This window comes from Chamaea fasciata, unplaced genomic scaffold (genome assembly GCF_029207755.1).
Source record: "Chamaea fasciata isolate MVZ Bird 193981 ecotype frontalis unplaced genomic scaffold, bChaFas1.0.hap1 SCAF_4, whole genome shotgun sequence".
Classification (NCBI taxonomy): Eukaryota; Metazoa; Chordata; class Aves; order Passeriformes; family Sylviidae; genus Chamaea; species Chamaea fasciata.
This window is the reverse complement of record NW_027094089.1, coordinates 77,863,727-77,890,215: the sequence shown is the minus strand read 5'-3', so window position 1 is coordinate 77,890,215 and position 26,489 is coordinate 77,863,727. Positions and strand designations below refer to the sequence as shown.

The following is a 26,489-nucleotide window of genomic DNA, read 5'->3' as shown; positions in this document are numbered from 1 at the left end:
AAGTCTAATGAAAATTGTGAGTTTTTTTCCATAGGACTGGTTTTGCAGATGCCTTCATCACCCGTATGCTCCAGCGACTGAAGAAGACCAACCGCCAGACGATTCCATGGCAACCAAGACTTCTGCATCAGCAAAACCAATACATCACCAATGCTTCTGTGTTATCTTACTCCTAGGGTTGGTGATAGTGGTGCAAGCCGAACCAGAGTCCCATCCCTATCAGCCATTTCAGTGGCTTCTTCGGAACCCCACACATGGCAGCGTTATCAAAGAAATCACCTCGATTGGTAACCCAGCCTTTGAAATAACTATCGGAACTGTATTCTCAGAAATAGCAGGACCTAAGTCCAGGTCATTGTGGGGAAGTTACTGGTGTCCTAGCTCAAATCCTGGGAAAGGCTACTGCAACTATCCAGGATACTGGTTTTGTGGGTACTGGGGATGTGAAACCATTGTGGTAAGCGACAGATGGAAATCACCCAAAAGAGATGATTTCCTAAAAGTAGAGTGGGCACCGAAATTGTCCCAAATTCACACTCGATGCGAAACCATATGAGATGGGAATATGTACCCATTGGAGAATAGAGATCCTACAGCCAAACCATACAAGCTGGGCTGTAGAGAAGATGTGGTCAGTATTCCTTCACCGACCTGGCACAGACATTGGGAAGGTGATACAGATTACCAGACTTCCACTCCAAAAACCTGTGGTGGTCGGACCTAATGGGGCCCTGGAAGAAAAGGGCATATGGCAGAAAACACCTACGGCTGACCCCCAAACCATAGTTGCCAACAGTCTTACTCCCACCTTTGCCCCACTGAATCGCCCTCCAATCCACCGGTCCCTCTCTCAAAACCTGCACGAAACAACCCCCTTCAGTTTGTTTTATCACACGATAAAAGCCACCTAATTATCACTGAACCTAACTAACCCCAACCTCACAAGTTCCTGCTGGTTGTGTTTTGACTCTAAACCCCCCTTTTATGAGGGCATGGCCCTTAACACTTCTTTTTACCTTTCAAACAATCCCTACCCAACCCTCAGTGGATGGGATACTCCCCGGAGAGGAATCACCCTCACACATGTCTCAGGGCAAATACAGCCATAACTTATAGGCAATACAGCTCTAACTAAGCAAAGCAAAAAACTATGCACAAGTACCACCCACACTGACAAGTCCAAAAGATGGGCTATCCCATCCGTCCCTGGTACATGGGTCTGTCACCGCACGGGAGTCAGCCCTTGCATGTACCTTAAAGACTTTGATGCCTCTAATGACTTCTGTGTGTTAGTTGTCATTGTCCCTAGGGTCCTATACCACTCGGACGAAGAACCCCAACAAACCATTGAGGTGCCCACCCAGCTTCAGAAAAGAGAAGTACTATCCGGCATCACCATTGCCATGCTGCTCGCTTTGGGGATGACCGGCACCACCACCGGCATCTCCACCCTTGCAAACCAGCAACAAAGTTTGTCCCAGCTGCAGCTGACCATTGATGAGGACCTACTGAGGATCGAAAGATCCATCTCCTTCCTGGAAAAATCACTTTCGTCACTTTCCGAAGTTGTCTTGCAAAACAGACGTGGACTGGACCTTCTGCTGTTGCAACAGGGAGGCCTCTGCGCTGCCCTGAAAGAAGAGTGCTGTTTTTATGCAGGCCACACTGGAGTGGTCAGAGACTCCATGGCCGAACTCAGAGAGAGACTGGCCCAAAGACAAAAGGACAGAGATTCCCAGTGGGGATGGTTTGAGTCATTATCTAACCAGTCTCCCTGGCTAACCACCCTAATTTCCACCCTAGTTGGACCACTCGTTATGGTGTTGTTGGTGTTAATTTTTGGTCCGTGCACATGGAATAAGTTAATTTTGTTTGTTAAGAGCCGTTTACAGAAAGTTGACATGCTTGTAGAGCATCAACAACTAACTCAGGCAGTAACTTGTACTAATCATTTTGAGTTCAGTAAGTTTTAATAAGTTTTAAAAGTTACAGTTCACAAAAGTTTTCCCCGAAGTCTTTTGCCTTTCAGCACAGTAGGTTTGCCATAGACGGGGGGGGGGAAATGTGGGAATCTAGACAGGGAACGCGATCAGAAGAGCTCACGATGTACGGGAAAGACAGGACTCCCTCTCCCCCTAGTGGAGCCTGCACAGTTGTACACGCCCAGTTTGTGATGTAAGCAGACGGAATGATGTAGTCGACCTAGGCTATATAAGCTCATTGAAGCAGAAAATAAATGTCATTTGCCGTCCACCAAATGGGTGTCTGCGAGCTCTTGACCCGAGCAGCCTGAGGTGGCTGCCGTGCCGTTCCCAAACCAGGTCGCCTAGCCTCTGAGGGGCAACAAGTGGGAATCAGACGATGTGGAGGTGGAAGGATCGCCTCAAGTTGCTGAGTTGGCCACAGTCATCAGGGCTTTCGAAAGGTTCTCTGAACCATTCAATTTGGTCAGAGATTCAGCATATGTTGCTGGGGTAGTGTCTAGGGCAGAAGGTCAATACTGCAGGAAGTGTCCAACATTGCACTCTTTGACCTGCTTTCAAAACTAGTAAAGCTGATTTCCCACCGAAAGCAGCCCTTCTACGTAACGCACACAAGGTCGCACACGGACCTGCCGGGGTTCATTGTAGAGTGAAACAGGAGGGTTGATGCTCTTGCTGCCCCGGCTGAAATGGTCCCGCTGCCTAACATCTTTGAACAGGCCAAGATAATCCATCAACTCTTTCACCAAAACGTGCCAGGTCTGGTCCGTCGGTTTCATCTTACCTGGGACCAGGCCAAAGCGATTGTGGCCGCCCGTCCCAGTTGCCAGAAGCATGCGCCTCCAACCATGCATGCTAGAGTGAACCCCCGAGGCCTTAACAGCTGTGAGGTGTGGCAGACAGTCGTCACACAATTTCCCTAGTTTGGGAGGCTGAAGTATGTGCACCTCTCCGTGGACACCTTGTCTGGTGCCATCTATGCTTCTGCCCACACAGGAGAGAAGTCTGGGGATGCCATGAAACACCTGCTCCAAGCCTTCTCTTTCATGGGCATCCAAAAGTGTCTCAAAACCAATAACGGCCCAGCGTACACGTCCAGGGAATTCTTCAGTTTCCTGCAGCAATGGGGGGTAGAGCACAAAACTGGCATCCCCTACTCCCTGACAGGTCAGGTGATTGTGGAAAGGACCCACTTAAATCTGTAAAGGGTCCTTGGTCAACAGAAGCAGGTTCTTAGGATTGAACCTCCCTTGGTGAAACTTGCCAGGGCCTTGTTCACCATCAGTTTTCTAAATTGTTCATTCGAGTCCCTGAACCCGCCCATAATCAGACACTTCGGGGCAGCTGGCCAACTGGCTTTGTGCAAAAAACCTCAGGTCCTTGTCAAGGACCCAGAGACCTTAAGAGCGGAGGGACCTCACAATTTAGTCACCTGGGGACGTGGGTACAGCTGTGTCTCCACTCCCACCGGTTTGAGGTGGATCCCTTCCAAATGGGTGAGGCCCTACGTTCCCAAGGCCTCTGGAGGGGGCAAAACATTGCAGGTGGCAACAGCGTCTTGGAGAAGGAGGAGGAAGGAGACAAACAAGAGCCTGGAGACAGACCGCCCTTCCCTGTTTTCCCCCAAGTGTCTCTTCACTAATTAAGTTTTTGTTTCCAAGTTTTCCAGAGGCCCGGATCCAGCACGGTTCAATATGAGAGCACCTGCTGCAGCATCTTTCATCCAAGCTGCAGTGCTCTTCGGTCTCCTGCAAACGACCACCTCTTGGATTGTCCCTCAGCCCAACGCCAACATATGGAGAACCCTCGCACAGGCCATGGGACAAGATCACATCTGCTTGTCCTCGGCCTCCGCCCAGAGCCCAATGTCATCGTGCCTTGTGGGGATCCCTTTTGAAGAGAAGGAACTCCCCTCTGCTCTTCTGCAGCTAAGAGATCAATAAAACAACAAGGCTCCAGGTCGTGTCGTCCGGTCTTTTCACGCGCCCAAAGCTTTCCTTCCCTCCAGGATTCGCACTCCCCAAGCCTCAATTGAGACTTGGTTTGACCGCAGAATTACCCTTCCCGTACATAACCCCTTGGTGCTCTGGCAAGATTGGGTGTCAAGTTTAAGCCAAGCCCCTGCAGAGCCACAGGAGCTGGAACTCCTGAGCTCTTCCCAAGCCTTCTTTTGCGTTCAGTTTATTTTCACCCTGCCCAAAGGCCAAGAAAAATTATTTGCCCCTGTCTACCAGATCAAAGGTGTTTATAAGGCCGGAACGTGGTGTGACAGGATCGCCCACGTTAAGATGGCCTCCACTGTTGATTTCAAACCCCTTTCTCTCCCCAAAGGAGTTTTCTTGATTTGCAGGGACTGAGCCTTTCCAGGCATGCCCTCTCATCTCACCAGAGGTCCCTGCACTATCAGCAAGTTGGGGCTGTTCACACCCAACAAAATCCAAACTATGGATTGGGCACGCAAAAATGTCTCTAGACCTGCAGCAGTCCAAAAAAGAGACCTGGCAAGTCTCGACCTGGACTGTAATTCGGAAATTATCCAGTGGTCCAGGGCAAAGGACACCGTCGTAACAGTTTTTCTGCCCTGGATCTCAGTGGCCAAATCTATGGGTGAATTGGGCCGACTGAAATGCTGGGTGGCGAAGCAAGCCAATTTGACATCCAAAACCCTGTCAGACCTCCTTCAAGACGAGGAGATAACAAGGCAGGCGACTCTCCAAAATAGGGCGGCCATTGATTACCTGCTCCTTCTCCATCAACATACATGCGAGGAGTTTGAAGGCCTTTGTTGTTTCAACCTGTCATCCTGGGCTGAGGATGTCCAACAAACCATCACCAAGATCCAAGATATGGTTGGGAGCATCAAGCAGGAGACCAAGGACTGGTTTGACCAGCTGTTCGGGCATTGGGGACTCTCAGGCTGTATTGGATCCACAGTCAAGACTGGACTTCTGATCTTATTCATTATTATTATCGTTTCTATTGCTTTTGGATTCATAAAGAGGATGATTTATAGACTCGTTTCTAGCTCCACCACACCTTATAATGTTAACCACACTACTGTCCCCTCGGCACCAGAGGAGATCGAGATGGACGATCTGAATAATCCCAGAGACGACGATCCTGAAAATGTGGTGCCAGAACAGAGTGGACAGTGGCTGGTTCCTTTCGAGAACTGGCCCACCAACCAGCAGTGGTTTGGGGACTTGTATCCAAATTCTGAATATTTGGCCCCACAAGTTCAATTTTCCTCCTTTTAATAAAAACCAAAGGGGGAGATGTGGTGGTGTGGGTTTTGGTTTTATATTTGTTCCTCTGTTGTGGTTTATTCCTTGTACCCCCTCCTGTTCACTTCCCTTAGTTCATTCCAAGTTGCTTGTCCAGCTCCTTTAGTTGCCAATCATGTTACATAACCAGCTGGTCCTGTCCATCACTCGGGGGCCTCTCCCTGCATCCAGAAGGTTCCAGGAGAGGCGTCGAGTGATTGGGCAGGATTCAGGCTTCTCTCTCCCCTTTTCCTATGATTTGTTGTTATCCCTGTATGTTGAGTCACTCCCTGACTGTTTCTCATTGGTCCCATGTTGTTCCCATCCCTCTGTAACACCCCCCCTTATAGGCCGGGTCCCTCGGGTGCTCTGGGTCTCTCCTGAGGCAGAGCCCTGGGTTGCGGACCTAGTGTCCAATAAACTCAGTTGCTTCATCTCAGTTGAGTCCCTTCTTTGTGCTTCCTGCCTTCGCCATATCCCTGCTCCTGGTGACAAGATCCCCGGTGTTGCCGTGGTGCCAGGGCTGGCCGGAGCCGAGCGACATGGGGCACCGCGTCAGAAAGGGATCCAGGGATTACAGGGGATCAGGAGGAGTCTGAACCAACATGGTGATGCTGTTGCTGACTCTGCAAATGCCACGCTCAGATCTGTTACTTAATTAACCTGATTACTGGATACAGACCTGGGCAAGAATGTGGAATCCAGAGGAGCCCAAGAATGACAAAAGGTTTAGAAAATATGGCCTATGAGATCATGAGGCCTCCAAGAATTTGTTTAGTCTAGAAAATGAAGTTTTAGGGAGAAGATTATAATACTATGTGAAACAATGCAATCTGTAAAATGTTATTGTAATTTGATGCTCGTTAATCATTCTTCGGATCTGCTGGACACAGCACAAAGAACCTGAAATTCACAACCAAAATACAGTTTAGATGCTGGGGAAAACTTTGGGGCCGTTAAGGCCACTTGGGTGCTGGAACCAGCTTTCTAGGAAGATTGCAGAATCCACTTTATTCTAGGTTATAGAAAGGGTTGTCTTGGCTTTGGGCAGGAACACTGACACCTCAGAGCAGCAGCTCCTGCTTCAAGTCTTAGGCCAAAGTGCTTTGGTCCTGAAAGTGGTATTAGTACACCTTGCATTTGCAAATACACAAAACAGATGGTGGAGGCACTGCCAGGCATTTGCAGCTATGATGGAAACGAAACGAGATTTTCCTTAATCCATGCCGAAATCTGAGACTTCACCTTGTGAACAACCTCAGGCTCGCAGGCCCTGCTCCGGGGCCAACCTCAACGGCGTCAGGGGAGCTGCGAGAGCCCAAGAGGCCGGTGAGAGCCGGGAGCGCTCAGATAATCCCGGGGCAGTTAAACCGCCCGCTCGGCCCGCGTGGGGTCGGCCCGGACAAAGGCCGCGGCCCCCTCCCTGCGCCGGCCGAGGCCACGGCCCTTCCCAACAGGTACCGCACGGCCGGGAGGCCGCGGCGGCGACGGCGGCCTCGCTCCCGCAGGCCGCGGGGCCGAGGCGGCCATGTTGCGGTCCTGCGGGCCGCGGGAACTTTGGGGGAAGTTTCTGGGGCGGCCCGCGGCGGGCAGCGGGCCGGGGAGGGCCGGCGGCGCGGGGCCCTGCGGCGGGCGGGCGGAGGCGGCGGCGCCGGGGCCGCGCTCCGAGCCGCGCACACGCGGAAAGCGCGCGGCGCTCGCGCTACGGCGGCCCCGCCCCCGCCCCGCCCCCGCCCCGCTCCCCGCGTCCCCATTGGCCGTTGCGGCCGTCAGTCAGCGGCCGGGCCCATCTCGCGCTCCCCATTCATGCAGTTTGGTTGCGTGTTGGTGTATTTTACTGTTTGCAATAAAGAGGGGGGGATTTTTTTTTTTGTTCAGTTTCTGCCGCAATTAACTCTTGGTCCCTTAAACATCTTCCTTTTTATTTTGGGGTTTTTTTCCTGTCTATTTTTTTTTTTTTTTTGCAGGACGGTCGGAACAGTTTTTCGCCGCTTCCATTTATTTTTCGATATCTTATCTCTATTAGGTTTTGCAATCAACTATTAAGGTGCAACTATGCCCAAAAGAAAGGTAAGTACGAAAAAAAAATAATTAAGAAACGAGGGAAGGCAGATGGGGAGCGAAGGGGGAGAGATTAAAGCGGCAATCGCGGAAATTTAGCTGTTAAAAAAAAATTTAGCGCGCGCGCGCGTGTGCGTGTGGAGTTTTTTGGGTTTTTTGGTTGGTTTCTCTTTTTTTGCATTTTTAATTTTTGGTGTATGTCCTAGAGCGGAGCGGGGAGCGGAGGGAGAGGGCTCGGGGCGGGCAGGGCAGCGCGGCGAGTTCACTTTTGGGCTGTTTTGTTTGGGAAGGAGGAGAAGGCTGGAGCAGCAGTGTCTCCATGCTGGATTACAAACAGCCATAGTGCTGTGCTGCCCCTGTGGAGAACGCGGGGCAGCAAAACCCTCCCAAAACCTGCGCCACGACGCCCCCAGAGCCCCCCACCAACCTCCACCAGCGTTTTAATCCCCATCGCGCCATTCCCGGCTGGATTCGCCTTTAAATGTCGTCTCTTTCTCCTGCGTTTGCCTTTGTTCTCCTTTTTTTTTTTTTTTTTTTTTTTTTTTTTTTTTTTTTTTTTTGCCTCCCACTTCTTGTCATACCAGATGGTTGTGCAATGGTAATTTGGGGCCATTAGGCGGCGCAGAATTTGAAACTGGCCTTCAAGGAAAGCGGGGAAAAGGGATTTATCACCGTAGTCAGGAAGTTCGGGGCAGCGGGAATATGGGGCGCCCCCCCCTTCCCCTCACAGCGCGGGCTGGGGGGGCGGGGCGCGGACACGGTCGCCCCTCTGCCCCCGAGGCGCCCGCTCGAGGGGTTTCGACCCGGTCCAGGCGCCTCACGACCCCGGACGGGGCCGCCGGGGGCCTAGACCGAGTCGAAACACCTCGGGCGGGCGCGATTGCCGCGTTCCCGGTTGTCCCTCATTGTCCTTGCGGGGCCCGCGGCGACCTTGTTGTGTGAGGGGAAATTGGCGGGAACTTTTCGAACTCGGCGTGATGACGTATCGGAGGCGGCCGCGGGGCATTGTGGGAGTTGTAGTCCATGAGGCGGCAGGAAGGGGGGTAGGCCGCCATTGCCGCGGGTGGTGTTGGGGGGCCCTCTGAGCCCCCCCCCCCCGGCTCCCCTCAGGGCTCAGATGCAGTCATAGAGGATGTTGTTGCCGTCTCACCTCAGTGTCTCGCTTTCCTTGCAGGCTCCAGCTGAAGGCGAGGCAAAGGAGGAGGTAGGAGTTGTGTGTGGTCCTCACTCCAAGAATTCCTATGGGCTTCTGCAGAAATTAGGAAACCCACGCAGCTCATGAGGGCTGTTCAGTCCCTGGGGGTGGCCTGTGCCTGTGTTTGGGGTGTTGAGGGCAATCACTGTCCCCTGAGGTGGCAGGTGACCCCCCGTGAGGTGGTGCTGGGGGTCCAGCAGCTCCCCTGGGCTGAGGTCAGGGACAGGTTCTGGTGGGAACATGCACCTTTTAGCCTCACAACTCTTGCAAGCAAAGAAACTTCTTTCCTTACCGTGTCAGCAGAGTAAAGTAGTAGCAGCAGAAAAGTGCTGAGCAAAGATGCACTTCTAGGAAGTCATAGGATATCCAGAGCTGGACCTACAAGAATCATGGAATCACAGCATGGTTTGGGTTGGAAGGATCCTAGACTCATCCAGTGCCACCCCCTGCTACGGGTAGTGACACCTTCCACCATCCCAAGTTGTTCCAAGCCCCATTCAGCCTGGCCTTGGACACTTCCAGGCATCAAGGCCCTCACTATAATGCCCATAATTTCATAAATCCTAGGATTTCTATGGGGCTTCCTGGTGCCATGTTACTTTGGGTGGCAGTTACGAGAAAACTTTGCTTCATGTGCTCTCTGAATTTTACTGACATGCCTTTTTTTATGCAGCCAAAGAGAAGGTCAGCCAGACTATCTGCTGTGAGTATCTGTATTTATCCTTTAATATTTTATCACTTGGGATAGGGACAGTTAAAAATAAACTATTGGGGATTTCCCCCCAGAACTGGGAAAGGCACACTTAGAGTATTGCTATATTTAAAGTTCCATTCCATGTTTCCATTCCCTGAACGTCCCCAAATCCCAGGCTTCTCCCATGAGATGCAATATCTACGTTAGTGCACATTCCATCTGGGCACAAGTATCCAGAGTTGAGGAACATTGATTTCAAGATGGATTTGTCCCCTGTAGGACTTCTGCATATAAATGCTCGTGGCTCTGTAAATCACCCGCTCTCTCCTTTGCCTGGTAATTTGCCCATTGATTTTTCACGGGGCCAACAAATAAAACTCAAAAGTTATCAGCATAATGCTCATAAAAAGATAAAAATAAGTATGTATTTCTGGTATTCACCTGACTTGTTTCTTGTGTTTTTTGCAGAAACCTGCTCCACCCAAACCGGAGCCAAAGCCCAAAAAGGCAGCACCTAAGGTAAGGGTCTTGAACTGAAGTTGTATTTTCCTTCTCAAGGTATTTACAGGGATAAACCTCCCCCCCCAATTTACCGCTTCGCTTATTCATAATTACCCTGAAAGCTTTAAGATGGAATTATGTGAGCTAAAAGAATGGGAAAGACATAATTTTATCCAATTTCTACTTAAGGAATGTGGTAAACTGAGCAGATTTGAAATCCCTTGTGGCGAGGCTTTGCTGCTGCTTTACAAGGCCATTCTGAAGTTTCATATAGTGCATTGTTGGGAAAACGATGCTTGAAATAGAGATCAGAGACTCAATTAGAGGAGGCATTGAAAATCGTGCTTTTAATTACAGTTTCTTACCATATTTCTGTTCTGAGGCCCTTTCTGCAGTTAGTTATCAGTTTATCACATTTTAATCACTGGGAGTTCTAGAGACCCCTTCAGCTGGATATTTTTGAAAGTGTCAAAAACATTGGCATGTCTGACAGTATAATTAAAATAGAAACTATTTAAAGCTCATTTTTAGTTTGGAGCAACAGTTTGAAATTTCAGAGGGGGCAGTTCTGCAGTCCCTGAGGGATTTCCTTCCATCCCCTTCTTACCAGATTTCACAGCCATCAGTTTGCAGTGCTTTTTAGTTAGATTTTTCTGTAAACATTTAGGATTTTCAGCTAACAAAAAAAAACCAACCAAACAAAAAAAACCCAATAAACACCTCAGCAACAAAACTTCAGGGATTGTTTTTAACCTGTTCCCATCATACGTTTTCCTTGTGGTTTGGGATGATGAGGTGGGAAAAGCACAGGGGGAGAGGGGCTTTGGTTGTGCAGGGAGATGATGGGCTGGGAAGCAGAAGCTCTTTCATTTTCGTTTGGAAAGGAATTGGCAATTTCCTGTGGCCCAGCAGACTTCCAGGTGAGGGAACTGTTCCCCTCCACATCCTCTGTGTGGAGCAGCAGAGATGCCATGGAAAAGACAGAGAACCCCACATGTCATTTTGTGCTCAGCTCTGTAATATCAGTGCTGTGCAGAGCGAGGTTTTCCCATTCCATTTTGCCATGCAGCTGGAATTCTAGCCCACATTCTTGGCTGGATGGAGCACTGGACAGTCTGCATGCGCTTCCCTCTAGTGGCTGGTGCCCCAGGCAGAGCAAAGCCAGCTGCTGGTGGCACACAGGGCAGGGCAGCAGTGGATGGTCCACATTATTTTATTTGGGTCTTTTCCCAAGTTTGCTTTTTTATTTCCATGGAAACATGGCAGGGTTTAGACACCAAAACTGTCTTAGCTGAATGTGAAAAGTTGGAGGAACAGGGATGCAAGAGTTAAGGTCTGTAAGGGACTGGCAAAGCTTTGTTTGGGCCCCAAGTGCACAACTGGTGTTGTGGTCTCCCTTTGGAATTGTGCATGGATCCCCTAGGAGCTGTGCCTTGGGAATTGCCCCCAGCTGGAGTTGGGAAGCATTGATGCTCGTGCTTCTGAGGTGCTGTTTGAAGCCAGGACACGTGAGTTGTGTTTTTGGCTCTCCAGAGCTCCTCAAACTGCATCCACACCTGTGCAAAGGGTGATGGAGTAAGAACTGTGGAGGGATTTTTATTTCATGTCTGCCCCAGGTGTTTTACTTGTCCGCTTTCAGGACCTTGGAATGGTTTCCTCTGTGTCAGAATAGATTTCACCTTTTCAATTTTGCCATCTTGAAAAACATGGAGCTGGCAAAGCAGTTTTGTCATTTCTAAAATGCAGGACTGATCATTGGACTGTTGTTGCTATCTGTAGAGCAAAATTACTGAGGAAAATGAACACAATGCTGTTGCTGAGGACCTGTTGTGTCCTGTGGGACCCTTTCTCTCTCCAGTCAGTCCAGCCGTGGAAGTCAGTTTCCCTGGATTCTCCTCCAATGCTTTCTGAAGAGGGACTTTTCCATCACAAGAGAATTGGTTTTAGCTCTATTAATACTTGGTTGTGGTTTTTTGGGGTTTGTTGTTGTTTTTGTTTTGTTTTTTGGGTTTGTTTTCTTTTTTCTGGTATAAGGGAAAAAATAAGCAGAGCCATAGCGCAATTGTAATTCTAAATCTCACTGCCAAATAGCATGAAGATACTGGGCATTCCCAAAACAGGGACTCCTGTCACCACACTATCAGAGTTTTCCAGGTGGGATGAAATCCCTCAGGCTGAGGAGTGAGAGGTTAGAGAGGAAAGAGACCCTCACTCACTGAATGTACTTGACCCCACCTTAGACTTCCTGCATTACTGGAGGATTTGCTCCTAATTTTGGTGAATCTTTAATAATTGAAGAATCAGGTGACTTTACCCCTTAATACTCTTGAGTTTGCCCTCAGGAGCTCATTTTTAAGGTGAATTAACTGTGCATTTAATAACTGAGGGATTGAAATAAGAAAGTAAACTTCCTGTAACTTTCTGGTAATTCGTAGTCACTGAGACAGATGTCCTGAGTGGATAAATGTATATCCAGTAATTTTCATTTATCCTCACTCAGCTGTGAGTAGATCTTGGAGGGTTTCTGGTTCCTCTGTGGGAAGTAGATTAATCAAGCAAGGGGCTGAGGCAGTGCTGTTACTTATTGGCAGCAAGAGGCGCATCCTTGGAAGTGAAACTAATGAGGGTCAGGTATTTGGGTCAGGATCTGACCTTGCCTATGGAAAATTGTTACTACAGAAGCATCAGGTTTTAGGTTTTGTTTTGATTTAGCCTGATTCATTTATAAGAAACTGCACTTACATAATAAATGCAACTCTCGTGTGGTTAGCAAAGTGATGCTGTTGAGCCCCCAGTTTTTCTGGCATGGAAGTGGTTTATTATCACAAGGAATATTTCTGGCCGGGAAGGGGGAAAGTCCTTTGCCTACAGCTTTGTTACAGTTTTCTAAACAGATACTGCTGCATTAACAGCACATCTGAAGTGTTCTGGTGTTTGCACATGTTGGTTTTGTTCTGTGGCTGTCTTTCAGCAGCAGGGCAGAAGTACAGGCCAGTTCAACATTTTTTAGCTAATTTAATTGAATGCCTATTTAAAATAAGAATTCTTTTAACCCCAGCCATGGTTGCTTTTTATATTATGCACTTCCCTGTAGCACATACAGGACAGATAGAAGGAAAACATTTTTCCTGTAAACTTTGATCTCCTCTTTTTCACCAGGAAGTTTGGGGGGTGGAAGGAGGTTGTGCAGAGAGGTTTGGAGTTGAGAACATGCTGATGTACAAGGTGGAAATTAGGATTTAATATTTCACTGTCTGTTTTCTTAACAGAAAGAAAAAGCAGCAAATGATAAAAAGGAGGACAAAAAGGCAGCAACAAAAGGGAAGAAAGGAGCCAAAGGCAAAGAGGAAACTAAGCAAGAGGATGCTAAAGAAGAAAACCACTCTGAAAATGGAGATACCAAAACTAATGAGGTACTTTAGCTCCACTAAATCTGGGAACAGAGCCAGATGTGCTGGAAGTACAGCTGCAGGAGCTCTGCTGGGTTCCAGAGGGGGGGGGGTCACAGCCACACTGTGAGGACAGAGCAGCTGTGGTACCTGACCAGGGCAGCTCCCAGGGAGAGCCTGCAGGAATGGCCTTCTCCCTCCAGCTCCTTCCTGCTCTGTGCTGGAGCCCTTCCACAGGTGCTGTCTGCTGGCCCTGGTCCCTCTTGGGGCTGCCTCACAGCAATGCCCAAGATTTGAGCAGCAGTGGAGCCCAGGGACATCATCACCCTCCAGCTCTCAGCTGACTTTGCACATCCCCTCTGGACTGCTGGGTTCCTCTGCTGCTCAGCACTGCTTGGTGCTGGGCCAAAGATTTGATTTTGAGTTCTGCACAATTCTTTAAAACAATTATTTGCCTCAGAACAATTCAACAAGAGATTTGCAAAGTAAACTCAGTCTTGTCTCTTATCTGCAGCCTCTTCTCACAGGTCCTTGCTGTGGCAACTCCTTACCTCAGCTGCCTTTTGCTAGGTCCAGCTGCAGGCTTCCATCAGCTGCTGAGGGATTGTCCCAGCAGATTCCTTGCTGGAATACTGAAGCAGTGTTTTCTCAGGGCTCTCTTGGCCCATAGCACAGCCCAGCCCGTTGTGTTCTGTCACTGACAGTGGTGTCTCTTCATGGGTTGAGTGTCACCATCCAGCAGCCAAGGGTGCTTTATTCTTTCATTTCTAAAACAAGATCAGGAGCTGCTTGGTTAAAGCACTACATGGCTAATGTGCTTCACAGGGGCTTTGAGGGAGCTTTGCAGGTTTGGTGTCTTGACTTGGAAAGTAAAAGCACATTTTTATAGAGAAAGGTGAGAAGTGAATCCCCAAAGTTCAGACAGAGCAGGATTGTGGTTGATGTGCAATTCTTCCAGTGCCCCACCATGGGGGCTTGAACTTCCCCTAACATATCACTGATGCTAATTAAAATACATTCCAAACCTCTGCCTCTCTGCAGGCACTTATTCCAAAATTACCCCACTAATTAATACTCCTCTGTTTTCATTTTAACAATTATCAGCACACTGTTGTGTCGATACTTTCTGCGCATTCCTGTCTATCCACACAAAGCCTTGTCCATGTCTGTGTTAACAAACTGGTCTCGTTTTGATGCTGGTTAGATTGGAATCCAATTAGCATTACCAATAATATTTCTATTCTTCCCAACCCCTTTTTTAGGCACCAGCTGCTGAAGCATCTGATGATAAGGAAGCCAAGTCCGAGTAATGTTAACCCTGCCCTATATCTCCATCATTTGGTATCCGTACCTCCATGCTGTATTGTTAACAGAGAGGAATATTTTTATCAACTATTTTATAAATGCAGGTTTTTTTAGCATGAATTTAATTATGGAACATCTTCATCTCGGTTACTTGGGAAATTAAATCCCTAACAAGCAAAACAACAAAAAAAAAGTCATTGTTTTTAAATTTTGTGATTGTAATAGTTTGTATGGTACATGGAAAGAATAAGTGGTGGTAGCTTTTGACTTCTGTCAGTGTGTCCCTTTTTGTGTAAGTCATGCTTACAGACTTCAGATTTTAATTTTTCCCTTGTATGTGTTATATGGTTTCTTAAAGTGGGGAGGTCTCAAAACAAATAACCGTGTGAAACATTCCAGTGGTTCTGTGGGTTGCTTTTATAAAGAAGGTGAGCTATTTTCATGAAAAAAACCTAAGAGCTGGAAATCTGTTGTTTCCCAAATGTAATTTTATTTTGTCAGTTTTGAAAAAAAAAGAAAAATAAATAAATAAAAGTGTAATCCTGTTTTTAAATGAAATACAAACATTTCTTTTCAAAAAGGGCAGGTTGGTTGTATGTACCCACTGTTAGGAATTTTGCTGGATTTATCTTAATAAAAAAGACTCCTCAAAAGCTGATTGTGGTTTGTTGCTTGTGCTGCTGGAAAGCTCCCAAATTCCAGGAGAGCTGCAGTGGAAGAGGGAGAGCCCATGGAGCTGGAGAGCTTTGGGCTTTTGGCTGGGGCTCGAGCCCCTCTCTGCCTCAGTTGTGCGACTTCCCACTAATCCAGGCTTCCTTATTCTGGGAAAGAACTTGACCAGACCAGTGAACTGGGGTTAAGTCCCAGTCCTGTTGTTACAGCTTTTTGTGTAACTTTATCAACTCCTGCTAAAACCTGCTTTTATAGAAAGTCGCTTCACATCCATGACCAACTACAGGATATATTTAATAAGAAGAAAAATGTCTGCAATGCAGAAACCTTCTCTCCCCCATTAAATTGCTCTTCAGCCCAGCAATGGGAAATTCCAGGAGCTTGAATATTTTGTGTCCAAACCCCAAACAGCGTCTCAGTGAGAGTGTCTTGGATTCAGTGGGGCTCAGGAGCTGTCCCCCAGGGCCACTGGAGGATGTTTAAATGTGGATTTCATTTTCCAGGCCTGAAGCACTGGTGATTTTTATTCCTGCTGCTCCACCCACTCTGTACCAATGCTCTGGGTTAACTGGGCTGCAGCTTCCTCAGCAGTGAAGGTGAGGGAGTTCTGAGGGGCCTTTTCCTTGGCAGCGTATTCCCTTAATCCAGCAGAGATTTTGGAGCATGCTCTGGTCTCTCCTCCAGTGAACTGGTGGAGCAGTTAACTGGATTCCCTGTGCCTGGTGAAAGTGTGCTGAGATGTGGGTAAAACCAGGGAGACTGAACATCCCAGTTGGAACATGACCCAACAGTAGTTCAAATGTTCAAACAGTTCATCCTGACTGACATCGAAAAATGATTCACTGGATTTCCACTCTCCAGAGAGGCTGGGAGAGCTGGAGGTGTTCAGCCTGGAAAAGAGAAAGCTCTGGGAGACCTTGGAGCCCCTTTCAGTGCCTGAAAAGGCTATAAAAAGCAGGGAGAGAGACCTTTTATACAGGAACATAGTGACAGGACAAGGGAAAATGGTTTTAAACAGAGGTCAGGGTTAGATGGGATATTTGGAAGAAATGCTTCCCTGTGAGGGTGTGGAGGCCCTGGCACAGGGTGCCCAGAGAAGCTGTGCCTGCCTCATCCCTGGCAGTGCCCAGGGCCAGGTTAGATAGGGCTTGGAGCAACTTGGGATAGTGGAAGTTGTCCATGCCCGTGGCGGGGTAGATTAGATGATCTCTAAGTTCCCACACAAATCATTCCAGGATTCCATGATTCCATGAGTTTAGCCAGCAGTCGGTGAGACATCCCAATGGGCCTGTACTGCTCCAGGGAGACAATGCATATTGGAAATATTTTAGATTTGTGTTATTTCCTACCCCAGTGGTTTCCCTAAAAGGGCTTCAAACAGGAATCCAGTCCTGCAGGAAGGTGAAGCCCCTTCTCCCAGCCCTGGTGCTGTGGGATCGTCTCTGTAGCTCCAGCCTTCAGTCACTGAGCATTGTCTCAAGCATTGTGATTTAAGCAGCAGACACTGGATATAGTTGATATTTTCTTAGCACAGGATACATCCATCTGCCAAGGTACAAACACCCTTTGGAATGAGGTCACTCTGATCCCAAGTCGTGCCTCTCCATCTGCATCCAGAGGTTGTTACAAAGAACATACAACTGAGTGTTTGGTTTTGGTTATTTCTTTTTTGAGTGCCAGGGTGGGAGTTGTTTGTAATTCTATAACTATTGTTCTAATCAAATTCCTCTTTCAAATAAGTACAGAAAATTGCCCAAGAACACTTCGCTCAAATTCATAACTTTTCGAAGCCATGGGGTACTGAGAGAGTTGCACAACGGAATGGATTGTCTGGTTTATGCCAAACCCTCCTCCACAGCTGTCCTGGTGTCTAGACACTGGATCCATGGCCAGCTCCACAGCAGCCCCCAAGCCTGGCTTGTCTGAAAAGGAGAGGTTTCAAACTCCAGAGTCAACCTACTTTCAGGTTAATGTGGAATTTGTGGAGAAAGTGCCTTCCCCGAGGTCCTTGGCTGGCTGTTCCCTGTGTTCCGGGTGTTACGCATCTGATGCTGGTTAGGAAAGATCCACAGACTGCTGTGGATCTGATTATCATTATCCATCATAACAGTTGGGGACCTTGAAGATGAAACTGTGAAAAGATTCATGAGTCTGAAGATAGTGATGGTTCTGAGGTGATGTCACGGGACAAGATTTGAGTGTTTGCAACACCCTGCCATGGTGAGGTGTCCATACAGCTTGTCAGGATGAGAGGAGACAGCCTCAGGTTGCATCAGGGGAGGTTTGGGTTGGATATTAGGGGGAAGGGAGTAGTCCAGCCCTGGCACAGGCTGGAGTCACATCCAGGAGGGATTTAACTGTGGATGTGGCACTTGGGGACTTGGCCAGTGGTGGCCTTGCCACTGCTGGGGGAACAGTTGGACTCAATGGACTTGGAGGGCTTTTGCAACCTAAAAGTTCCTGTAACTCCATGATCCGGCTTTTGGGGCAGGCTCCCAGAGCAACACAGTGTCCTCACACTGTGTCCTCACAGGATCTTCAACAGAACTGGGCAAACATTTGCTTTTGTTTGTTCAGAACAATAAACCCACTGAAAACCACTTCAAAAACACTGGTCACTGTCCTGGGAGGGACAGGGAAATCAGAGGAGGCACTTCCAGACTTCATCCTGGTCTCCACCATCAGCAGTGTGCTGGAGCAGCACAGGAGGATCGGGAGGGAGAAGGCACAGATGCCTCAGCAAGCAGAGAATGGAATCACAGTGAGGTCCTTGGGATGTAAGAAAAAGGGGAAATAGGGGAAAATAAAATAAAACAACCCCTCCAAGCACATAAAAGGAAGGGTTTTGCAGGTTCATCCCACATCTACCTTTGCTCCTTTGAGTGAGCAACTGTACACACACACACACACACACACACACACGCACGCACGCACACATGCACGCACACATGCACACACACACACACACACAAAAAAAAAAAAAAAAAAAAAAAAAAAAAAAAAAAACCCACACCAACCACACCACCAAACACCTCTGCTCAGGAGCCAGGCTGGGAAAGCTGGGGGTGTTCACCTGGGGAAGAAAAGGCTCTGGGGAGAGCTTAGAGCCCCTTTCAGTGCCTGGAGAGGCTCTGGGAGAGCTGGAGAGGGACTCTGGACAAGAGATGGAGGGACAGGGCAAAGGGAAATGGCTTTAAGGTTAAGGAGGATAGATTTAGATTGGTTATTGGGGAGGAATTCTTCCCCGTGAGGGTGGGGAGGCACTGGCACAGGGTGCCCAGAGAAGCTGTGGCTGCCCCATCCCTGGGAGTGTCCAAGCCTGGGCTGGATGGGGCTTGGAGCAACCTGGGATAGTGGAATGTGTCCCTGCCTGTGGCAGGGGGCAGAACCAGAGAATATTTGTGGTCTCCTCCAAACCAAACCAGTCTGGGATTTTGTGACACTCCGACAGGTCTGATTGTCAGATCAAGAGCAGCTCCCTGGCAGTTAATGGAGTAACACTGGTGTTAATCTGATGAAGGAGAAAGAAAATTGAATCCCTGCAATGGAAACGATGGCTCCTCCCTCTGACTGTCCCAGTGCTGCTGCTCCTTTCCTGTGCAGCTGCCGGGAGCCCCCGCTCTGAAACTTGATGCCCTGGATGGGCTCCAGGAGCCGGGAACACCCCGGGCCCGGCGCTGAATGGCTTTCGAGGAGCCTCTGTCCTTGGAGAGAACAATGTCAACGTGGCTTCGAGAGACTGTCCCAGTGCCCGGAGGAGCTGGAGGTGGTCACAAGTGAGCATGGACAAGGGGACAGATCGTGTGGCCATTGTCCCTTGCTTTGGAAGGGGTGTGATTGGGTTTGGGCTAGGGTGAGTCAAGGAGGAGATGGGGGAAGGATCAGAACTGCTCCCACACCTTTCATCTGTTTCCAGAGAAGCTGTGGCTACCCCATTCCCTGAAGTGTCCAAGGCCAGGCTGGATGGGACTTGGAGCAACCTGGGCTCGTGAAAGGTGTCCCTGCCCAGCAGGACACAGAATGAGATGGGCTCTAAGGTCCCCTCTCACCCAAAACCACTCTGTGATTCTATGATTCTATGATCTGCCCTGATTTACCCACCTCTGCTGGAAGATGACAGGGAGGGGCTAGTGGATGAGGATCCCAGAGGAATGACACTTCCTCCTGCAGCACCAACCAGGGAATCACTGGAACTGTGTCAAATGGAAGTGATGTCCCGGGATTAGCATGAACTTCAGGCTGAGGTAACACCTGAAAGCACTGAAAGGCAGTTGGTGCTGAAGTGATAGAAAAGGGAAAAACAGCAAATTGGAAAGCTCTGTTCCTAAGAGTGGGAATCCAATTGACACCATAAAACTCTCAAAGGCAACTTAATACAATTGGACACATCTTAAACAATTCCAGACGTTCTTAAAAGGGGAGGAGGGGAGGAAGCATAAATAACACAGGGAAAAATGCTGGATTGAAACCTAAACACAGAGTGGTCAAGACCACTCCCCCCTCCCACTCTCAGCAGCATTCCCACTAATAAGGGGGTTACAGGGCACGGCTGTTCCTCTTTGGAAGTGCTTCCCTCCTGGCGAGCGAGGTGTGCTGCTTCCACTGGGGTGAAGTGTAGCACAAGCCTGGAATTCTCAGAGCTGCTCCAAAGTTATCCCAGAGCCAAAATCTCACAAAATCGCCGAGGTTTTGTTTGTTTAACATGAACAATTCGGGGAGGGGGTGGAAGTGCATTTCTTGGAGCTCAAACCAGATGTGCGACATCCCAGCCACAAACTCTGGCTTCTGCGCTGTTTGTTTTCCCCCCAGGAAGATAAAAGGAGCTGTGGAGAAGGTTTGGATTGCGGCAGCTCTCGGGTTTCACCCTGGCTCCGGGGGCACTGGCAGAGGCTGTTCTGTGGGACCACAAACGAGCTTTGCTGTTTCATGGATCCGGGGCTGCCGCTCCCCTCAGAACACGGCTGGAGTTGGAGGTGGGCTGTCCCTAAGCCTCAGGCTGAGCCTCAGCTTTCCAGCAGACTGAAATTTTAGCTTGGTTTGGTTTCTTCCTTCATATAAATCCAGCATCGTGGAGGTGCTGACCAGAAGTACTTCCTCAAGTCATGGTTCCATTTTGTGTCAGCTCTGCCAGGAGAGAAAGGTCAGTCACCTCTCCAGGCCTCATCCGAGGGCAATCCTGCAGGATCTACCTTCTCTTCCTATAAATCCTTCCATGCTGCCAGCAGAAAGTTCCAAATCCAGGCCAAACATTCCCCGCTCTGGTTTCACCACCCATGTGGTTACAGCCTGGTTATCAACAGAGATCTTGGAGCAAACCCCTACTTCCCTGCTCTGTGTTTACTCCTATGCTCCTCTATACCTATGGCATTACCCTGGGAATAATCAAAATAATTAACAAGTGTAATTAACTGTTGGAGGGGAAAGGAGACTTTTAGGACATTATATTAGCAACAATTAAATAAATTACCCTTTTTGTCTCGCAAAGAATTGACAGACGGGGGGGAAAAGGAGGTGGGATTTGTATTCCCTGGTGTGGCGGCACAGGGACAGTGAATAGAGGTTGGTATCTCTTGTGTGGGGACACAAAGCAAACAAAGAGGCCCCAAAAGAAATTACAGAGTGGCAGATGCAAAACGAACATATTTCACACAATGAGTAATTAAACCATGTAACTCATTGCCCAAATGGAGCCCCAGAATCGTAATGGCTTAGGAAGTGATTACACCAATTCTTGGAAGATGATCCGGTGGGGCTGTGGGACACAAAGACACGTCACCAGTGCAGGACCAGCAACTCATGGTGGTGGGAGAGGAACTGGAATTGTCCCTGGCTCTGGACCTCTGGAAGGAGCTGGGGGGTGAGTGGACAGAGGTTTGTACCTCCCTTTGGTCTGAGCCCCTCCAGCCACATTCCGGACACTTTGAAAGGAGGAAAACTTCTCTGCTGTCCGCTGTATGTGGCTGTTGGTGGGGACAGACACATGACGTGGATGTACCCAAGGTACCACCTGTGTCCCTGCCAAGCCCTGTGCCACTCACCTGGGCTGTGCACATCTCCCTGAGCAGGTGTGTTATATTCTCCATTGGAATATGGAGAATATTCTCCAAATATTCTCCATTTGCGCTGAATTTTTCCCAGGAAGAAAAGGGCACCACATCCTCCTGCCCCTGGCAAAACTCCCTACCCAAATGCCACCCTAGGGCCCAGGTTTTCTGGGTGCTGCTGGTGCTGAAGGTGAGGTGATGGCCACCACTGGGCTGGAGAAGGGGTCCAGATTCCCAGCCCCCAGTGCTGCTCCATTTGGGCTTGGGAATTATTTCCAATGCCCTTTTTGGCCCATCTTGGCTGTAAACCTTCTCGGCTTCACTGGTGGCAGCACCACCAGGTGCTGCAGCCTCTGGTGGTGGTCCTGGCTGGGGATTCCTGCACGGCTGCTCTGCACACACAGCGAGGTCATCCCTAGGGATCTGGGGTGACAGCACAGGGATCAGGAGCAGGTACCAAGCTCTCAGGGTGTCACTGGATGTGGCACTGTAGTGGTGGCTCAACAGGGCTGGGGGATGGCGGCCCTGGGAGACCTTAGAGCCTCTTCCAGTGCCTAAAGGGGCCCTAAAGAAAGCCAGACAGAGACTTGAGATAGCCAGAGAGTGAGAGATCTCCTGGCCTCAGCAGCCCATGACATCCTTGAGAGAGCAACAACGTGCCCACTGCTGCAGCAGGAATCGGTGTATTTGCAAAGAGTTTATATGTTTATGTTTTATAGATATCACAGACTGCTTTGGGTAGGAAGGGACCATAAACCCATCAAGTTCCACCCCCTGCCATGGGCAGGGACACTTTTCACTAGCCCAGGTTGCTCCAAGTCCTATCCAGCTTGGCCTTGGACACTTCCAGGGATGGGGCAGCCATGGCTTCTCTGGCCAATAATATCATATTATAAATAATATACATAATGTTAAATATATGCATATCTCTCTCTCTAAAATGTGATTGTAGGTGCCAATCCTGTTCAGATCAGGAGTAACTGTGTGGTGGATGTTGAAGCTTGGGTTGATGTCCTGGCACCAAGGGCTGTGCACCCCTTCAATGAGTGTCCCCAGATGCCCCACAAGGTCCCCTTTCCCTCAGCAGGGACAAAACCTGGTGGTTTTGATTATTCCCTTGTTGCAGCCCTTGATTCTCCGTCTCACTTCTCTCAAGAGCTGCATGACAGAACCAGTGGTTCCAGCCCATTTTGGCGACCACTTGCTACAGGAACCTCAGGAGTTTCATCAAAAGCCTAGATGGATTTTGGGTGTCAGGTTTTATTCATTCCAGCATTGGCTGACAAAGCCCATTACATCATCCCTTTGGAAGAGAAATGCTCTGCAGCTGCCTGTGTGGCGCGGGGTGGGGGGGGATGTTTAAAAAATAACACAGATTTTTGTTTCTTTCTTTCAGGGCAATTTTCCTCCCAGTTGCTGGAAAACTGAATGCTAAAAAGCTTCAAAAGTGGGAAGGAAAAGGGTAGTGTGCAGCAGTTCCAGCCATTCCTGCGTTTATTATTATTATTTCCTTTCCAAAGACCAAGGGGGGAAAAATAGCCCCATTACCCCGCGCATCCAGCGCGCCCAGCCAGGCGTGAAAAGCAAAGCCAGTGTCATGGCAATGGCAGATGGCACGGAGCGGGAGCGGCGGCGGGAGCGGGAACGGGAGAGGGAGGGAGAGCTCCTGCCTCGACTTCCGCGCAGACTGCGCTCCTAATTAGCCTCGGAGCAGGGACTAATTAAACCAGGAGGTAAGACAAGTGATTACTTTTCCTTGCAGAGGTGGGGTGCAGGAGTGATGTGGATGGAGCTGGAGCTGGCGTTGGAGTTGTCCTTACATCAGTGGTAGGAAACGATTTCAGTCTCGGCTCATACCTCCCGCGCTGCCAGGGAGCAGGGAGCCACAGCAGCTATTCCCTGCTCTCCCAATGACCACAGGCTGCAAAGAACGTGGGATTGCAAGGAAACACCCATGGGGAGTAGAGAGGCACTGTCTGGATACTGTGATGATGACGTCAAAATGTGACATTCTCAATTATTAGCACTATTTTTGGCACCCAAGTATCCAAAGTACCCCCTTGAACTCACCCAGGGCCCGAGCAGAACCTCCTCTTCCCTCCTCCACAGTTGTTTTGGAGTATTTTTTCATGCTCCGTAACTCATTCCTTTTAATCCACCTTTTCTGGTTTCCTATAAAAGAAGCAGTTGGAAGTAAATTATTTTCACTGCCATCGAGCTGGGCACAAAGCTCTCAGAAAATGGGATGTAGGGAGGAAAATTATGATATTATATAATTATAATACAGAATTATATAAGTATTGCACTATATTATATTATATAAAGTACAGTTATTCTGTAAAAGTATTAATTTTTACACTGCAAGAACTGGAAGTCCAGAGCTGCTCTTGCAGATGTGGGCACTGATGATTCCTGCTGGTATGTGCTGGGCTTTCCACAGCTTTTATGAATGGGCTGAACTTTGCAAAAAAACATGGGAAAACCTGTGACTGTGGAGCCTTTGGAACTTCTTTACCCATTCCCGAGCAGATGCTCCATCCCCAGGACAGATACACTGGGTGAGCACAATGCCAATACTGCTGCCTCTGCTCATCTTAAAATAGCCCCAGCTCCAGCCCTGCCCTGCCTGCCAGAGCACTGGGAGCATCCCTCCACCTGGACCACAATTCCAGTCCCTGGGGATCAGTGGGATTTCCAGGGCAACATCCCCCTCTTGCAGCGCATCATCTGGATGATTCAAACTCAAGCGTTGCTGGATTTCACTGGGATTTCTGCTTCCCAGCGAAACACCGGACAATTTGTGTTTCTATTTTTACCCTGGATTAGTCAAGGGTCGCTGCAGGACCAGATCAGGGGTGCTGGGCTTTCCGTGGCCTTATGCTTCATCCCATAAATGCTCCTTGCCTTTGGCAAGCCGGAGAAAAGCCCAAGAGGACAACTCCTCTGCTGCCAGGGTTGGGTCCCCGAGGAGCTGCCAGGGCTGCTGCAGCTCGGCACAGCTCACGGCCTCACCCCCTTCACTGCACTTCCCATCCTGGCTTCCCTCACACAGAGGTGGTCAAAGTCACTCCAGTCTAAAAAGCATCCAGGATTATGAGAAAACTTGGGAACATCTCACCAGCAGCGCTGTGGCTGGATCACCACAGTTTCAACCAGGCTGGGATGCTCGTGGGATGAAAAGAGACAGGGAGAGTTTGGAATTTCCAGAGAAATTTCTAAATTCCCACCTGTTGCTGTTATTTAATGCAGAAACAAGGAAAAAACAAACCTGTCTGGAAAGAAAAAACATGGAAATTGAGTTTGGGGTTGTTGTAAAGGGATGGACTATGTCCATGAAAAATATTAGTAATATTTAGTCCCAAATCACTGCTGTGAGGTGCAGGTATTGATAGTCTGGATCTCACATCGATCAGAATGACTTGTAGTTATCAGCAGCTCCAGGATTTTCCTGCCCTCCAGCAAACACATTTTTCCTTTTTCTGGAGGTTCGGTCATGTTCTGTTTCATTTCATTGCTGAGAGAAATTAAAATGTTTCTTATATCTGCATCTGCATCTGGTAACAGGGCAAGAATTCAGGAAACTGAAAAAAAAATTAAATAATCCATAAACATTAAAATATATACATATAAAAAAATAGGAGCTTCCTCCCTGTATTCCCTGAGCACATGAGGTTGCTTCCAATGCACATTTTATTTTAAGGTGAGTTATTTTGTTGCCATAGTGACATCATTCAGGTTTCCAACCGCTGCCGTGTTGGTTTTCTCCCAGGCAAGACTTGTCACAAGCAGTCAGCATCCCCAGCCCCTTCCCAGCCAGCAGCTTCCCACAGAGCTGCAGGATTCCCTGGAACTCCAGACTGCAGGATGAGGTGTCACCACTCCCTGCTAAGGCACAGGGGGACACGGGACCTGGGGAAGTCAGAGAGGAAAGGCAGGCATGGAAAAACTCTGACCAAAAGGATTTTCCTCTGCTCATTCCTTATCCTTCCTCCTCAGTCCCTGCAGCGAGCTGTGAGGTCAAAGATAACCCAGTAGCTTTATTAATTAGCACTAATTAATACTCTCAGCTGCTCTGGTGTCATTGTGCTCATCTACCCCAGGCCCTGACATGGGCAAGGATAAATCCTGTTTGCCCCCAAAAGCTTAAAATCTCCATGAATCCTATTTCTTGCTGCACAGGTGTCTCATAGATTTATTTTATTACCAAGAGATCTGCACTAAAATAAAGATTTTAAATGCAAAGGTCTGTAATTATGTTAACAAAGATGCAAAGGAAAGGGATTTCCTGGTAAGGGAATATTTGTGGGGTCATTTGGGTGAAATGGGCTCTGTAAGTGTATTGGAAATTAATATTTAATTTTATGTATTTTTATATTAAATATTTAAATTCATTGTGTTTTTATGATGCTAAAGACTTTTAATGGGAAATGGGTTTTTTTAGCTTTAAATCATTTAGTTAAAGCAGGCAGAGTGTGCCTCATTAGCCTAAAACCTATTTCATGGGTGCCAGGCCCTATATGTGACCCAGAACCCAGGTGCCTGTTCTACTGCAAGGCCAAAAGGAGCTTAGAAAAAAGCTGTTTTAAAGGTTTTCTATGTTTTTAATTTTAAATAAACCATTCCCAGATTATCAAATCGAGGCTACATTCCCATGGCAGACCTGAGCCCTGTGTAAGCCTTCCCGGGATTGCAGCATCTGGCTAAATCCAGCCCAGATTAAAGCAAAGCTTTCATTGCACAAACTCTCCCTGAAAGGAGCAGGATACTCCTGATGCCGGGGAAAGGACGGAGCTGGGAATTGCAGGCAGAGGATAGGAAATGCCAAAGGCAGCAGCAGGATCCAGAGGAGAGGAGGCAAGGTCCTGTGCTGTATGAGGAGCTGGTGCTGCGTCTCTGCAGAGGGAATCTGGGAAGCAGAGCCATTCCGGGAGCATTCCAGCCACGGCTGTTGGGTGTTCCTGAGATTACCCCAGCTCCCTGATGGAAACCCTCTGGAAGACAGCCTGAACACACCAGCCCACAGCTCAGCAACAGCCTCCACAACAAGGTTCTGTGCTTGCAGAGGTTTTAGCCAAAGCCATTGTTTTAACACCATTTTTTAATATTTATTTTTGAATGTCTTTGACAGGGGGAAGGGTGGAAGGGGCTCCCAATTTAATTCCATAATCCCCCTAAGCCTGGCTTAATGCACTCACTCTGCCTGGCCTCTGTGAATTTTACAGTGGTGTTTTGGGTGGTTGCAGCGCTGCACTGGAAAATGCCCCATCCTTTATTTCGCAGCTATTTGAGGGAAATGATTCCCAGTGCTGGAAGCCTGGTTGTTAAATCCATATTGCCAAAGGAAACAAACTCTGTCACCCAGATGGGGCTGGACCTTGGGGCT

General features: G+C 48.5%; 1 protein-coding gene and 1 long non-coding RNA gene across 4 annotated transcripts; one reads left to right on the top strand and one right to left on the bottom strand.

The window, feature by feature from the left end:
• Positions 1–7,044: 7,044 nt before the first annotated feature.
• Positions 7,045–15,043, top strand: HMGN5 (high mobility group nucleosome binding domain 5). Of its 3 annotated transcripts, XM_066182170.1 has the most exons (7): positions 7,045–7,068; positions 7,272–7,315; positions 8,481–8,510; positions 9,175–9,204; positions 9,664–9,714; positions 12,966–13,109; positions 14,348–15,043. In XM_066182170.1, the coding sequence occupies exons 2-7, from the start codon at positions 7,301–7,303 to the stop codon at positions 14,393–14,395; spliced, it is 318 nt and encodes a 105-aa protein (XP_066038267.1). In that variant the 5' UTR covers positions 7,045–7,068; positions 7,272–7,300; the 3' UTR covers positions 14,396–15,043. The 3 variants fall into 3 exon arrangements, with proteins under 3 accessions (XP_066038267.1, XP_066038266.1, XP_066038265.1); XM_066182169.1 differs by lacking the exon at positions 7,045–7,068 and having other exon boundaries at positions 7,079–7,315; XM_066182168.1 differs by lacking the exons at positions 7,045–7,068; positions 7,272–7,315 and having other exon boundaries at positions 8,424–8,510.
• A 4,406-nt stretch (positions 15,044–19,449) lies between these two features.
• Positions 19,450–25,358, bottom strand: LOC136288696 (uncharacterized). Its single transcript, XR_010720551.1, has 3 exons — positions 24,225–25,358; positions 23,177–23,278; positions 19,450–20,186 (listed from the first exon to the last, which is right to left on the bottom strand). It is a non-coding gene; the product is annotated as an uncharacterized lncRNA (long non-coding RNA).
• Between the last annotated feature and the right edge of the window lie 1,131 nt (positions 25,359–26,489).